General features: G+C 53.3%; 1 protein-coding gene across 1 annotated transcript; it reads left to right on the top strand.

Moving 5' to 3' along the window:
- Positions 1-260: 260 nt before the first annotated feature.
- LOC104049910 (serine/arginine repetitive matrix protein 2-like) lies at positions 261-14,351 on the top strand. The gene is made up of 2 exons (XM_064463975.1): positions 261-415; positions 5,345-14,351. The coding sequence occupies exon 2, from the start codon at positions 5,412-5,414 to the stop codon at positions 9,846-9,848; it is 4,437 nt and encodes a 1,478-aa protein (XP_064320045.1). The 5' UTR covers positions 261-415; positions 5,345-5,411; the 3' UTR covers positions 9,849-14,351.
- Positions 14,352-14,392: the final 41 nt, after the last annotated feature.

Raw genomic sequence — 14,392 nt, 5'->3', positions numbered from 1 at the left:
GTGGTACCTCTGGTTTTGGGTGGTGCAAGGCAGTGCTCCACCGGCTGGCACGAAGCCCACTGTGTGGCAGCAGGAGAGGGAGGGGAGAGGTCGTCCCCATAAAAATACTAAATTGGATTTTATAAGTTTATAGCTATGTTTTGTTTCTTTTACAGAACTATAATCCTGGTGCTTAGAGTGGTCTGAAAGGAACAGAAACACTTAGCCTTGAACTTTTGTTCTGCTGCTGCTTCTTGTGCCTCTGAGGTACAAAACATACCTGTAAACTTATAATCAATCAAACCGATGTTCAAGGGCTAAAAAAAAGAAACCCAAAAAGGGCACAGGCTTCATGTTCAATAGTGAGAAACTTGGGGTGGGCAAACCAGAAGATTGCAGTTGGCAATTGGCAGGTTTTCGGAGACCGGCTTCCCAGGTAGGTTGGTATGAACCAGTTGATTTCTTTCTTCCTCTCTTTTTTTTTCTCCCTTTGCTCCCCCCCCCCCAGAAATACACTGTTGAACCAGAGGTAGGCTGGGCTGCCCCTAAAGCTCTGTTTCTGGCATTCACAAGCAGAACAAGTGCAGTGTCACCCCGGTGCACCCATAAAAGGGGGGAGATGTGACAGCCCCACCAGCAGGTCGGGGGCATGGCTGGAGCTAGCTCTGCAAGGCGGGCAAAGCTCCTTGGGCTGCACAGGATGAAACGCAGATAACGTGTCCTTTCCCCCCACCATACTGTAAATCCTATACCTGTGCAGTCTATAGGTCTTACGGACAGACGAACCCCTGCCTTCCCTCAGCCCCGTCATCCCCAACCACCGTGGCCTTTGTTGAAAGCCCCGGGTCCCCCCCCAGCAAGAGCTGGGGGAGGGTAGATTTCAAACTCCACTGAACAGTAGAGGCACAATGCAAACAAATGTATTGCAGCACGCAGCTATGCAAATAGCTTTAGAGCACAGCACGTTTTCCCCGGCGTTAATTGCTGCAGCACCAGGGTTGCGTAGCAACAGCTCCGTTTGTGTCTCTGACAGCTCCTGCCCCTTGATGCCTCTGACACCTTCTGCGGCAGGCGGGGAAGGAGGAGAGAACAGGGCTGCCCTGGGAAAACTAGAAGGGCCAGGAGGTAGCGAGGGGCTCAGGTGACAAGATTTGCTTGAGACACCCGGGTGTCTTCTGCTGGCACAGGGTGACACATGCAGTGGTGCTGGAAGCTGGAAGAGGAGCCCCCAGCAGCCGCAGCCTTGTGTAGGCAGCTTTCAAGGTTGGTGGCCAGAAAGGGAACACCTGCCATCTCCCAGGCTCTGCAGGAAAGCATGCTGGCAGGTGGGTTGTCTCTCCCATCACAGTGAATCCTTCTGGGTACCCCATACTGGTTTGTGACTGCGCTTGCAGCTTGGCGATGGGGATAGAGGGTCCCCAGTAAGTCACCCCTCCCGGCCACAGAACCGCAGTAGGCTTGTAGCTTCTCCAGCCCTTGAGAGAGATGACACATTCTTCATGCACACCCAAAGCTAAGAGAGCCTCAGACCAAGCCCCATGAGAAGGGGTGAGCACAGACACCGAGGAGAAGGCTGCATATGGTATGGGCAGCCCTGGGCTCCCTTGCTTGTCTGCTGAGCCCAGCAGTTTCTGCCGGGCTGACCTGTGCTTCCTGAAAGGCAGGCTTTTCAGAGACAGGGCTGTCTGCCTCCTGAGAACAATTTTTCCTCCTGTTTAAAGCCACATAGCCAATTCCCATCCTCTGCATTTGCCAGTGAGCCTTCAGCTCCCACCGTGCCTTTGCCAGCAGGGCTGAAGAACCTGTTAGTAGCTGGCACCTTCCCCCAGCAAGGCACTTCAGCTCTGCAATCAGCTCACCTCTCCTCTCCTCTCTGATAAGCCACGTGAATAAATAGTTTCTCTGTTACAGTTTACACAGACCATAAGCAACCCTGCCTGAAGCTGTGGGGCACTTGAAATAAACTCTTGTATTACAACTGAACATGAAATAAGCTCTTCTCTGAAACTGCCTTAAGTAGTGAGGATGTGAGCAGTCCTGCGTCCATCGGCCACTGGGAGGAGAACGGCCGTGGGCACATTTTATTTAGTAGTAACGGCCAGAACAGACAGGAATGGTTGGAACTGCTGAGCAGCTACCAAGGCACACAGATTAGCAGATCCCAGGGAGCACAGGGCTGTGTCTGGGAGATATGGGGATGGAGAAGCACAGGCTGCGGCTCACTGCCCCAGAGGAATGGAGAGAGGAAGGACTGAGGTGGTATCCAGCCACGCTCAGAGCCCATCTGCAGGTGGCAGAGAGAGCTCTGCTTCAAGGTTATCCTCTGAAACTGAGAAAAAGGGGATACCGCCTGCAGTACCCAAGCAGGAGTGGGCTGGGGAAGGAGCAGATGAGTTCAAGGCGAGAAGTAGCAGCCTATCTTTGAGCTAGAGTGATGTGAAAGCAGAGGAACCTGAATGCAACGCACCCGCAAAAGCAGGGGAACTGTGTTTCTGAGTGTGAGATGGGTCTTCTAAGGACAAAGGGCATTGAGGCTGAATGGATTTATTTCCTTTATCAAGCAGGGAAAATATTTATCTGTTTTTTAGGTTTACAGCTTGACAAGCAGTATATATCTCAGTTTGACTCCTTGGAGTACAGTGAGGCAAATAAGGTGAAAAAGAGCACCATGGCCTCAGCTACACTTCAGAGGAAGAAACTAGGTGAAGGCAAGGCAGAAACGCCTCCCACAGGCTTTAGGACTAGGGAGCCCAAGTCGCTACTGCCGTACGAGCAGGACGTAGGTCTTTCCCAGCCCTGCATGCCGATGCAAAGCAAGCATGACCTGCGACTGGCTGCATTCAGCATTGCTACTGCCAGGCGAAGAAGGACCGTGCCTGGCCACTTTGGTCCTCTCTCCCAAACTAGGGACTCCATACACAGACCCACAATCTCCTCCCTCACCAGGCATCGCCCAGCTGGTATCTTGCCTTTTCTTCCTTGCCACCCACCCAAGCAACCACTTTGCTTATGCCATGGACTCTTTCTTCACAGCCGTTTGCGCGTAGCACCCAAAGGTGCCTGGGCAAGGAGGGACTTGGTTGTTTTGCCACCGTAACTGCTTCCCAAGGCTGCCCCAGGAGCGTGGCAGCGGCGTGGGCTGGGGCAGGGGCACACCTCTGCTGCTGCCCTACAAGTTCAGGCTCACTGGGGGAGATGGCTGTTGCTTTTAGGAGCTGGGCTTGCAAGCAGGTAAGAGGAAAGCAACTGCCCTCTTTGCACAGGTAGAAAAAAAGTGTGCTGAGCTCTGCCTGTTTGCAAAGCCCCCCTGCTCCAAGCCCTCCTCTTACAGCAGGCAAAAGGTTTTTTATCCCCTTTGTTATTCAGCAAGGCAAGGGGAGGAGCTGGGCTGTGTAAGAGATCCTGACTGACATAACCCTTCCCATGCAGGGCTCTGGAGAGGGGCCAGGTTGTACCTGAGCATTTTTATTTGAACTAATCCCAGGCGTTGCAAATTGAAAGTCATCGCAGCACCAGGTAGAACCAGTTGAGATGGTAGCTGGAAGGCGTTTTTCTCGTCTGGGTGTAGTAAAGCAGTCTTGAGGTATGTTGTTTATCGCTAACCCTGGGAGTATGTTCTGGAGATGCTGGGCCACATTCGGCGAGCCTAGCTTGCTCAGCCTTTCCAGGTGGTTTTGGGAAAACCTTGCCCAAGAAGCCTTTAAGGAAACTGAGTGGCTGTGATTGAGAGGCAAACCCTTGATATGCTTAAAAATTTGGGGAAACTGGAAAGCAAAGGGCTGGCTAGCAGATGCTCAGGGCAGGCTTGGCTGCAGCCTAGCATTTCTGGGTGAAGAGGAGGAGACCAGGTGCCACACAGACAGCCCGGAGCCCGAAGTGGCCCCTGAGCACCTTTCCCTGCCCTTCACTGAGTTTGGGAGCAGACCCCACGAACCTGGGGAAGCGGGTTGCTGGAGGTGTCTCCCTGGTGCTTGTCAGTTCAAAGAAAGCAGCCAGCAAGCAGTAAGTGAGCAGCAGGCGAGGGCTGCCTGGGGCCGGCTCCAGCACGCTGGCTGCCACCAAGCATGGACAGTCCCTGTCCCTGGATGGGTCCTCTGACCTGGGACTTCTCCTCCCTGTCTGCTTGTCAAGCCCGGTGCCTGGCAGCATGGGGAGGGAAAACCCCACTCTAGATAAAGCCGCTTTTCCCCACCTGACCCCAAACCCTGTGATAAGCGTTGCCCTCCTTGACCCACATGAGTGAGCGAGGTCGGCATCCGATGCTGTGGGGGAAGAGCAAGGCTGTAGGCAGGGAAACGACTTTCACTCCTCTGGTACAAGGCCAGGAGGTACAAAGTGCAACCGTTACTGCAAAGCAACCTGGCGTTGCTGGCAAAGTTCCTGTGCCAAACAGCATGGGCGCCAAGACGTGCAGCCCCCTCGGCGTGGCAGGGACTGGCTTGGCATTGCCTGTGCTGCCGTTAGGAGCAAATAGGCTCTGTAACAGCGCCTGGCGTTGCACTTCTAACATGTTCATGCAAACACCGGGTAATTACCCCTGAACATCTCCACTGATAAGTCCTAATTAATTGCCTCTGCCAAGCAGTTAAATGATAATCGCCTTGGTTTGAGAGCTAGCTAGTGGCAGTGATCCTGTGCCGTAGAAGCCCAACTTTCTGAGCGACCACTGCACGTTGACAGACAGCTCATCAGCTGCAGAGCCACTTTATTAAACAGCAGTAAATCAAAGGTCAGTGCAAATGGCAAGGCACTGCAACACACAAGGGTGCATTGCTGCCTGCATGTCCTGCAGGCTGGGAGCTCGCCAGAATTTCTGCGCCTATTATAGAGGAGGCTCGGATCTGCTTAGTTTGCCCTAGACCCCTCTTCTGCCACTGAGACATAAGTAGAATTGGAAGACTTAGAGTAGTTCAAGATTTCTGGCATCTGGCTACCTAATTGGGATGCTGCTCTGCTCCCACGCAGCCTAGCAGAGGTGTGCAATCGTCCTGGTGGGTCCCAGAACTGCTGGGACCATGCAGATACTAAATCTGATTCTCACTGAGAAATTTAGGTTTGTTTTGAACATGTCACATGGTGCCTACACAGCAGGATGTCCTAGGCAGAAGTCTAATAATGGGTGCTCTGGCAGTGGGAGACAAATGAAAGTGCAGTCCGTGTCCTGCCAGCTGTGTGCATGCATAAGAGTGCATGCTGGGGACAGAAGGGATACCTGCCAGCCCCATGACAACAGGGTGCTTGATCTCGCCTGGAGGTCAGGCAAGCGATATGCCCGAGTGGGAGGAGAAGGGTTATTCCAGTTTTGCAGCATAAACTTGTATTCCCTGGGACATATTACTGATTGCTTCTTTCTTTGTCTCTCTAGTGAGGATGCAGCAGAGACAATAGCAATAGACTCTAACAATCAGCCGAAGTCTCCACTGGAAAAGTTTATGGTCAGACTGTGTACACATCACCAGAAGCAATTCATTCGTGTGCTAAACGACATCTACACTGAAGTACAACCAGACTCTGAAGGCCAGCAGTTGTCTGAATCGGAGAGCATGGAGGCCTCCACCTGTGGTTCGGGTTGTAGCCAGCAAAGCACTGAAAATCAAGATAAGGGTGCTATTTGTACTGAATCAAAGCCCCCTTATTCCTCGGACCCAGGACAGTCGGGGTCCGATGGCCTCCTGCATGTTACAGGACAAGCCCCGAAGCAGCCGGTGGAGCTGAAGTCTCTGGACAGAGCAGAGAGCTCCAGTCTTGCTTTGAGAAGGGACTTTTCCGAGCTCCCCGTCACCAGGCTTCATTCTGCTAGTCCAAAGGATAGCTCCACCCAAGGATACCTCAGCACGTTGAACTCTTCCTCTTTGAATTTCCATCATGCCGCAAAGAGCCTGGAAGGGCAGCAAGCTGCTGGACACGAACAAGAATCCAGTGTCAGAAAGTGTGAGGACAATAAAGAGCAGCTAGCAGGTAAGACTCTCATGGAAGGTTATATCTCGGTCAAAATGGCAAATGTGAACGGCAGCGAGGACAGCTTAGACAGCTGTCTGGGGTCCCAAAAGAGCTCTTTCAGAGCTCTGCCGGAAGAGTCGTGGGATCCCAGCTTTGCGGTGACCTCTCCTCGCAGAGCTGACAAAGAAAACACTTTGCAATGCAGCTCAAAAGCATCTTTGCACCAGGACTTAGACACAAAAGAACAAGATGCAAGACCAAAGCAAGAAAACCACCTGCATGCCATGGCCAAGGTCAAGGCAGGCTGCCACCTGCACCCGGCCGACAAGAGCCCGCTTGACAAGTCCAAAGAGGGCTGGCTGCCTGCTGGCGCCGCGCCAGCCGCTCACCGGACCCCCGGCGGGCACCCCCGCGCCAAGGCAGCCTCCCTCAGATCCACTCGGAAGAGCAAGAAAGCGTCAGGGCTGAGGATCAATGACTACGACAACCAGTGCGACGTGGTCTACATCAGCCAGCCCATCACCGAGTGCCATTTCGAGAGCCAGCGGTCGGTGTCATCCCGCAAGACAGCAAGGAAGAGCACACGGGGGTACTACTTCAACGGGGAGTGCTGCGAGCTCCCGACTGTCCGCACACTGGTTAAGAGCTCCCGGGCGGAGGAGAAGGGGAGCAGCCCGGCGCTGCGAACTGAGACCCTTGTAAGCGCTAAGCCGTCCCTGGTGCTCTCAGTGGGGGGGTCTGCAGGGGCAGGACGGGAAGGCGAGAAAAGGGTTTCCCTGAGGCTCCTGGCTAAAGGGGCACCAACCAACCGAGAAACGAAAGAGAGAGCTGAGCCAGGCTCCGTGCAGCCCCGGGATACCCGGGCACTGCGGTCGAGGGAAGCCGCTATGGCCCTGCCCTTCTTCTCCCTCTCTGCTCCACCCAGCCCCCAGAAAGAGGACAGCTTGGCTGGCTCGCCACCCCCTGGCTCCCCTCCCACTGGAGGAGCAGGGACGAGAGCGGGAGGCACCGTCCCCATGGAGGCTGGCAGCAGCCTGGGCTCCTCCGGGGATGGCAGCAGCAGCGGGCAGGCTGCCAATTTTGCTGCCCCTCCTGTCTCAGAAGCATCCGGTGGCGAGAAAGGTTGCCCAGGCTCTGATGTACAAACTGATCTGGACGTCCCTGCCAGCCCGGAGCCAAAGTTCCCCTCGCAGCCCTCCGCCGCTGCAGGCACATCACCCCTGGCCCACGATGGTGCCAGCGATCCTGCCCAGCTTCCAGGTGTGGGAGATGCAGAGCCCTGCGGGCTGTGTCCGGCAGAGCCCTCCCCATGCTCTGCAGGCCAGCATGCGCCTGATGAGCCCCCTGCCACCATGGAAGGGGTGAGCCCCCCAGAACCCCCTGCCACCTTGCAGTGTGTGGATGTGAACAAAAGCATCGATCCTGAACCAGAAGCCGAATCATCGGGCATGGCGGGTGACAGCTCCCTTGAGCAAACGGAGGCTGTGCTTGCCATCACAGCCCTCCCTGAAATCTCGGAAGGGGAGGCGGTGACAAATAACAGCCCAGCAGGTGAAAAAGAGCCCACTGAAGGGGAGATGCCACCTGAACCTGATGGCTCAGACACTGCAGGGAAAGACTCTGTCTCTTCCAAAGACAGTCTAGACAAGAAACGAAAGAAAGGCAGGAGAGTCCTTGTGGCATCAGACCGGCGTCTCCGAAGCCAGCAATTCCAGTCACCCACCGAGGGCAGTGCTGAGGATACTGGTTCTTCCAGCTCTGTGCAGCTTCCTTGCCTTCAGGTCAAACTCTCCAAGAGCCCTGGCGCTAAGCGGTTCAAGAGAGAAGCGCACCTGGATGGGGCAGCATCCATGCACTTCCCAAATGACTGCTTCCCCAACACGCTGCTCAAAACCAGTGAGGGGCTGGGCACTGGTCAGGCCCCAGAGAGCATCGCTGAGCAGCAGCCAGGCGAGGAGAATGGTGTCACTACCAGACAAACTTATAAAAGCATCTTAGCAAAAGAAACTGTGGCAGAGGGAGAAAATTTCTCTAAAGACAACCCCCCTGCTAATTGCAGCCAAAATCAACCGGGTGAGATGCTGGAAATCAGTGTCCACACTGACTCTGAGAGGCAAAGCACTCTCCTCCCTCCAGAGAGCAGCATGCCTGCAAATGATGCCAAGCAAGTGGATGTGAAACCGGACGATGCCAGCACAAAGGACGAGGAGAGCTCCAACAGTGCCATGAACACAGGCAAGCTGGAGAGCTTCAAGCCAGTGGCCAGTTCACCTCCATGTCCCGGCAGCAGAGGTGGGAGCAAGCATCTTCCAGCAAAGGCTGCAACGCATAAAAAGGTTGCCCTCCAGTTTTATAACTTAAGGCACGCACCCACACCCATAGACACAGCAAAAAAGAGCACACCAGGGAAGGAGTCTATGCAAGCGATCCCGAAGTCAAGGGACGAATGCAGTTCAGGGAATGACGACTCCCTGGCGTTGGAGGACACAGACATGGCTGACAGCAAACCAAAGTTCATGGAGTGGTGTGCTGAAGAGGAGACCCAGGAACTCATTGCTCAGTTCAACACCCAGTACATGAAAGTTCAGAAGGGCTGGATTCAGCTGGAGAAGGAGGTGCAGCCAACCCCCAAGGTAAAGAACAAAGCCGACAAACTAAAAGAGATTTGGAAAAGCAAGAAAAGGACACGGAAAAGTAGGGGCTCTCTGGAAGTGCAGAAGCTTTCTCCTGTCCAGATGCTGTTTATGAAGGCCTTCAAGCTGTCCGACATCTGTCAGTGGTTTCTGGAGACAACTGAAACCAGGTCTCTAGTGATCGTGAAGAAACTCAACACCCGTCTCCCAGGGGAGATTCCCCCCATCAAAGTCCCCATGCAGAAATATTCCTCTTCCAGTCTCTACCCCAGCTCACTGCAAGCCGAACGGTTGAAAAAACACCTCAAGAAGTTTGCCGCCACTACCCCGGCTCGGAATAACCTGAAGAACCAAAAGCTTTGGGCCAAAATTCGGGAGAATGCTGATAAAGCGGAGGCTGAAGAAGCCACTGCTCCCAGCCAGACGTCTCCCACTGGCACCGGCGCCGAGGACCTGAGCGAAGACAAAACCATCCAGCCTGCCCCCAGTTTGCCCACGCAGGCTAGCACCAGGATCCTGCGCAAGTACTCCAACCTGCGGGGCAAGCTGCGAGCCCAGCACCGCATGGTGAAGGCAGAGAAGAAAAGTGATGGCCCGGGGGACCACCCATCCCTGGAGAGCAAGCAAAGCAGGAAGAGCGTGTGCATCAACCCACTGATGTCTCCAAAGCTGGCCTTGCAGATCAAAGCAGACGCCTTTCCTGCTAAATCTCTGTCAGTGGATGGGTCGGGGAAGGGGCGGAAGGGGAAGAGCAGGTCCCAGGAGGACCCCTCACCCAAAGCTGATCTCCAGCTCAGCAGGAAGAAGAGGATGCTGAAGGAGAGTGGGAGCACCCAGGAGCGGTCAGGCTCCTCCACCAAGGACAAGCTGCCTGCCAAGAAGGCCAGTAAAATAAAGCATTCGGAGGTCAGCACGAAAGCTCCTGCCACCCGAAAGCAGGCTGCCATGGAGAGGAGCAGTAAGCTGGCTAGAAAAATGTCTTTGAAAGAGAAGAGAGCCCCGAAAAGGCAGCTGGAGAAGGTGCGACTCCCCATGCGGAAGGGCAAGGAGAACACGAGCAGACGGGCTGTGCTGCCCCCCAGCTTTGAGGAGCTGGCCAAGTCCCCAAAGCAGAAGCCCCTGGGGGAGTCCTCCACACGGTCGCAGAAGATGGCCAACAAGAAGCCCAGCAGTGGGAAGACCCTGACGAGGTCCATGAAGAAGTTGCAGGAGAGCAGCGGGTCGCAGGGCAAGAGGAAGCTGAGGGCAAAAGTGGACTGTTCTCACAGCAAGCGCTCGCGACTGGATCCGAAATAGTGAAGAACTGGTAGCCATGTACAAAACTGATGTATAGTAGTAACCCTTTACCATGCATTAACTAAAGCTGCTTTTATAAGCTGTAGCAAGCCTTTAAAAATCCGCAGTTAAAGGATAATGCCCGTGATTTGAGGCATCGGCAGATGTGTCTCGGACAGAGAAGAGGTTGGCCTGTCTGGCTCTGCTGTTCATAAGGAAGTTTCTGCAGTTTGAACGTTCCTTGGGTTTTTTTTTTAAACTTGGAACCAGGCAGTTTTAGTTAAAAGTACAGTGCCTTATTTATCACTTTAAAAATAAAAATAAGAAGCTCGTCTGTGTGATTTGGAGGCTTGCGTTTTATACTTGAGGCACAAGCACTTGTACTGTAGCAGAAAGAAAAACCACCTTTGTGCACATGAAGTAGCTTTCGGCAGCCTTTGGGTGCACGCAAACATTTCCTTTTCCTTCAGAGTCCTTCTAATGTCTGTCTTCTTAGTGGCATTTAAAGCAAAACCAAAACCATTTCCCATCACTGAGGGAGAGAAAGGCGAATCTACCCTTTGTCAGTTTGTTCAGTAGTGGCTGCTGGCGTCCCATACTGTTACCTGCATAAAAGTATTAATTAGCTACTGCTGTGTGTACTGCTGATGGCTGCCTTGCTCCCCCATTGCACAGCCCATGGGGTGGGGAGGTCCCGCTCAGGCGGGGGCAGCAGAGGAGGTGCTGCGGGTACCAGGTTGCCGCATCCCCTGCTGCCAGGCAGGCGCGCTGGGCTGTATCCATCTTTATTTCTTGCTGGCTTCAGGGATGAATCAGTCCTGCCATGCCCTGCTTTTGGACAGACCTCTGTCTCCCATTTTGCTGCGCTCATGGTGATTTCTGTAGTGTCTGACAGTAAAGCAGTCTCTGCAGCACTTCGGTAAAGGTTGAATCTCTCTCTTTATACGAGCTCAACACCCTCCTGATGTTGGTGCTCTGCGGCAGGGGAGACCTGGCCCTCGCCCTGTGCTCTTGTGCACATCTTGCCTAGCACCCTCCTAAGCCAGGATTTGCAGCTGGAATAGGGTTGAGAGAAGGAACTAACTTAAGTTTATTTTTTACTGTAATTTGCATTGCATCCTTTTACTAGCAAGGTGCAGTTGGTTTGTCCTTGCCTGTGTCTGGTGCTGTGGAGTCTGAAAGCAGCCAAGACTCTGCCCTGTCCTGCATGACACCTTTGCAGGGCTCTTCTGCAAGCCTCTGCAGCACGTTTGAAAGTCGACGGGGGAGTCTGCAGTGGCAGAACAGGGTCACGATGCCTAGCACCTCTGAGAAAAACCTGCTAGAAGTGCAGAGTGCATGGCTGTGCTGGCTCAGCCGGGCAGGGATGCTCAGTGGCTGAGAAGGGACTGCTGCAGTCTGCGCTTGAGGAGAGGACCCGGCTCAGCCATTGAATCTCCAGGGTTTCACTTGTTTGTTGCTGCACAAAGTCTGTTTGCATGAATCCCGATGCAAGCCTCCTCCCGTGCAGAAAGCAGCGATGCCTGAGAGGGCACTGCACAGGCCCTGGGGTTGCCTGACCTTTAACAGCCTTGCTGGTCCTCGCTTAAGCTCCTTGTCCCTGCTGAGAGCAAGGCTCCGGGGCAGGCCACACGTTAGAGATGCCTGCCTTGGTGGCAGAGGCTAGAGGGGGCTCGGCTGCAATGGGAATTGCTTTTCACGGTTGGCATTGAACCCCAGATCCCAAAGCCTGTGGACTGGAGGTGGAAAGCAGATAATCATCTTGAAATCTTTCATTGTACCCATTTAGTGTAGAGGATCAAACAAGGCGTTTGAGATTTGCATGTCCTTCGCAGGGCACCTCTGGCTCTATTGCAGGTATTCCCTTCCCCCAGCACTGACGCATATGAGGCTGCGGCACATTTTTCTCTTACTATGAAATGGCTGATTTAAAAAAAAAAAATTCTTTACCTTTCCTTTGAATCATGCCAGAATAAGTTAACTCTCTGAACAGCTAGGAAGTGATTAAATCTAGCCTGTCAGTCCCTGTACAGATTAATATGAAGTTATCTATTACTTTAATTTTTACTGCATGCATTAAATATGTCAAACATTCCATCAGAAAGGATTTAAAAGCGTTTCAGGAGAGGTGTGAGGCAGGAGGGCACTGATGGCAGTTAAATGACTGTCTGTACCTTTCTTACAGATTGTCTTTCCCTCTTGCTTCTCCATCTGTACTTACAGCCCTCCTCTTCCCTCCGCCTGGGGCAGCCTCTCTGCAGGCGCACAGGCCCAGGATTTCCCCTCCTTCCCCTGGGCCAAGTGTGTGTGTGAGCACCCCTCTTACCTCCACTCCTCACACCACTCCCCTGCAGCAAAACCCCCTTTCCCCATCCTTCGCCGTCACTCCCAGAGCGCCTGCGCTGGGCTGTGCACGCAGAGCCGTGCAGGGCACCACATGCCGAGCACTCCTCAGGGCTTTCCCCCTCTTTTGTTCTCTTTCATTTTTTAGCTGCTAGTCAATGCAGGCTGTCCTGCTCTCCATCTTCTGTGCTTCTGGGAGTGGCATCCTCATTAGGATAAAAACCTCAACAAAGCAAGTGGAAAGAGTCTTTCTAGATGGGGTGCTGCTGCGCCAGCCTCCCGGCTGCCTTCCTGCGCCCTGGGGCTCCACCAGCGCCAGCTGGCTCAGCATGGCAAGGGTGGGAGACGGCAGGCGTCACAGTGGTGCGGGAACGGAGCAGCATCTGGGTGTCTGTCCCAATTCGGTGCACACTGCTTGGCTTAGGTGGTGGTGGGATCAGCACGCCGAGGTTCCCGGCAGTGTCCCTGCCAGGTGTCAACTCTGGAGAGGAATGGCCAGGACCCGTCATGGGAAGAAATCAGAGATGCTAAAAGGAAAATCATATTCCTTCCACCCCTCCCCTTTGAACTTCCATTCTTGATCTGTAGCTTTCCATCACATCGTATTTTGGCTTGGTTTGATGGAGCTTTTCTGTGCTGACAGCAGGTCCCCATGGGACAAAGCCTTGTCAGCAAGATGCTGTAGGAGTCGCAGGGCTCTGGGAAGGAGCGAGATGACATTGGCCATGCTGGGCAGTATGCAGGCAAGGTGGCCTCTGTGTGACCTGTGTGCCTACAGCTTGTCCTGGGCTCCCATCGCCTTCAGCCAGCAGTTCTGTCCCTCCCTGGGTGAGTCCTGGCTTTCCCACGTTAGATCCAGTGTGTCCTGCTCATGAAATCTGCGCAAAGATCCTACTGACTTTTAATAGAAGCTGGGCTGTGCCTTGTGGGTGTAAATCTGAATTTCTGCTCCCTTTAATGAGAAAAGGTAGGGGGTGTGTTTTTTGTCAGGATGGGGCTGAAAAGGGGATTCCAGACTGGGCTGTGGGTTGTTATTCTTGTCTTCAAAAAATGAATGAAGAGAAAGCAAATAATTTTGAGTTTTTTTCAAGGAAAACCATTTTAAATAGAGTTGGCCCAGCTGGGGGCAGGGAGCAGTGGTTTTGCAGGATATGCTCAGCTAGGCCAGGGGTGAGATGGCCAGCAGAGACCCTCCTGGCTCCCGGCTCCACTCTCCGTGGGTCCGGTCCCTGGCGCTGCAACCCCTGCAGGGCTCTTCCTGGCTGGGCACATAAACCCTGCTCAGAGCTGCTCTGCCCTCTGCCTCCTCCTTTCCTCCCAACAACTCCACCTTATTTAAAAATTACAGTTTTGAGGAAAACCAGGGTGATTGTTCTCTACATCATGCTGTTTGTGAGGAGCTGGCAGGAGTGTTTCCTCCCACAGCTGCTGCCCTGAGTGGTGGGTGTAACTCACACAGGTAGCTTTTACGGAGAGCAGGCTTGTTTGCCAAGGGATGGGTAGGGTGAAGCCATCCCCTGTGGCTCAGTTATTGCAGCAAGCACTTGGGGCATGACCTCTCCAGCCCACCTCGAGGTGGGAATGTCAGTGCATTAATAAAAGTTCTCTGAATGACAGATTTGTGCAATCCTTTGAGATACCCCAGGGAAGGGTGCCCCAGGGGTGAGGCAGGCCAGGGCTCATCATCATCTCTAGAAAAGCATTGAAGCCTTTTGCTGTGAGGAAACCCCAGCTCCTTGCCGGGCTCCTTTCCTTGCTGACACTGCTCCAGGAGATGCCATCTTTGGCCCTTCTGCCTCTCCTGTGTGTGTTCTCCACTTGACACCAGTAGTAGCTTCCAGGTCTTGCTGACTACAAGACCTGCTTTTAATGTGCTTCCCACTTTTGTAAGTGCTTTATTTTGGGGCAGGAAGAAGGAATGCTGTAATTTGCTAGAAAATTAAATTTCAATTTAATTTGCTAGTAAATTAAAGGGTCTGCATGTGAGATGCATGGGTGGCATTGCCTGGGTAGCTCCATTTTCTTCATCAGTGCTCAGATGTTTGAATTTTTAACCCTTTTCTTTTTTTCCCTATCAGTCCTCATGTTGCATTGCTCTGTTCCCAATATACTTCCTGATTTCCTCTCTCCACTCAGCCACGTTTCAGCTATAATGGTGCACAGGAGATTAAAAAAAAATAAGTAGAGGTAATGCTATATGTATAACCTGTTGCTCTTTGTTA

Source organism: Phalacrocorax carbo, chromosome 12 (assembly GCF_963921805.1).
Source record: "Phalacrocorax carbo chromosome 12, bPhaCar2.1, whole genome shotgun sequence".
Lineage (NCBI taxonomy): Eukaryota > Metazoa > Chordata > Aves > Suliformes > Phalacrocoracidae > Phalacrocorax > Phalacrocorax carbo.
Note: the sequence above shows the minus strand (reverse complement) of the source record. Positions and strands in the feature narration are given on the sequence as shown.

Coding starts and splice junctions, on each gene's coding strand:
- LOC104049910 (XM_064463975.1), top strand. CDS start 5,412: ATGGTCAGACTGTGTACACATCACCAGAAGCAATTCATTCGTGTGCTA.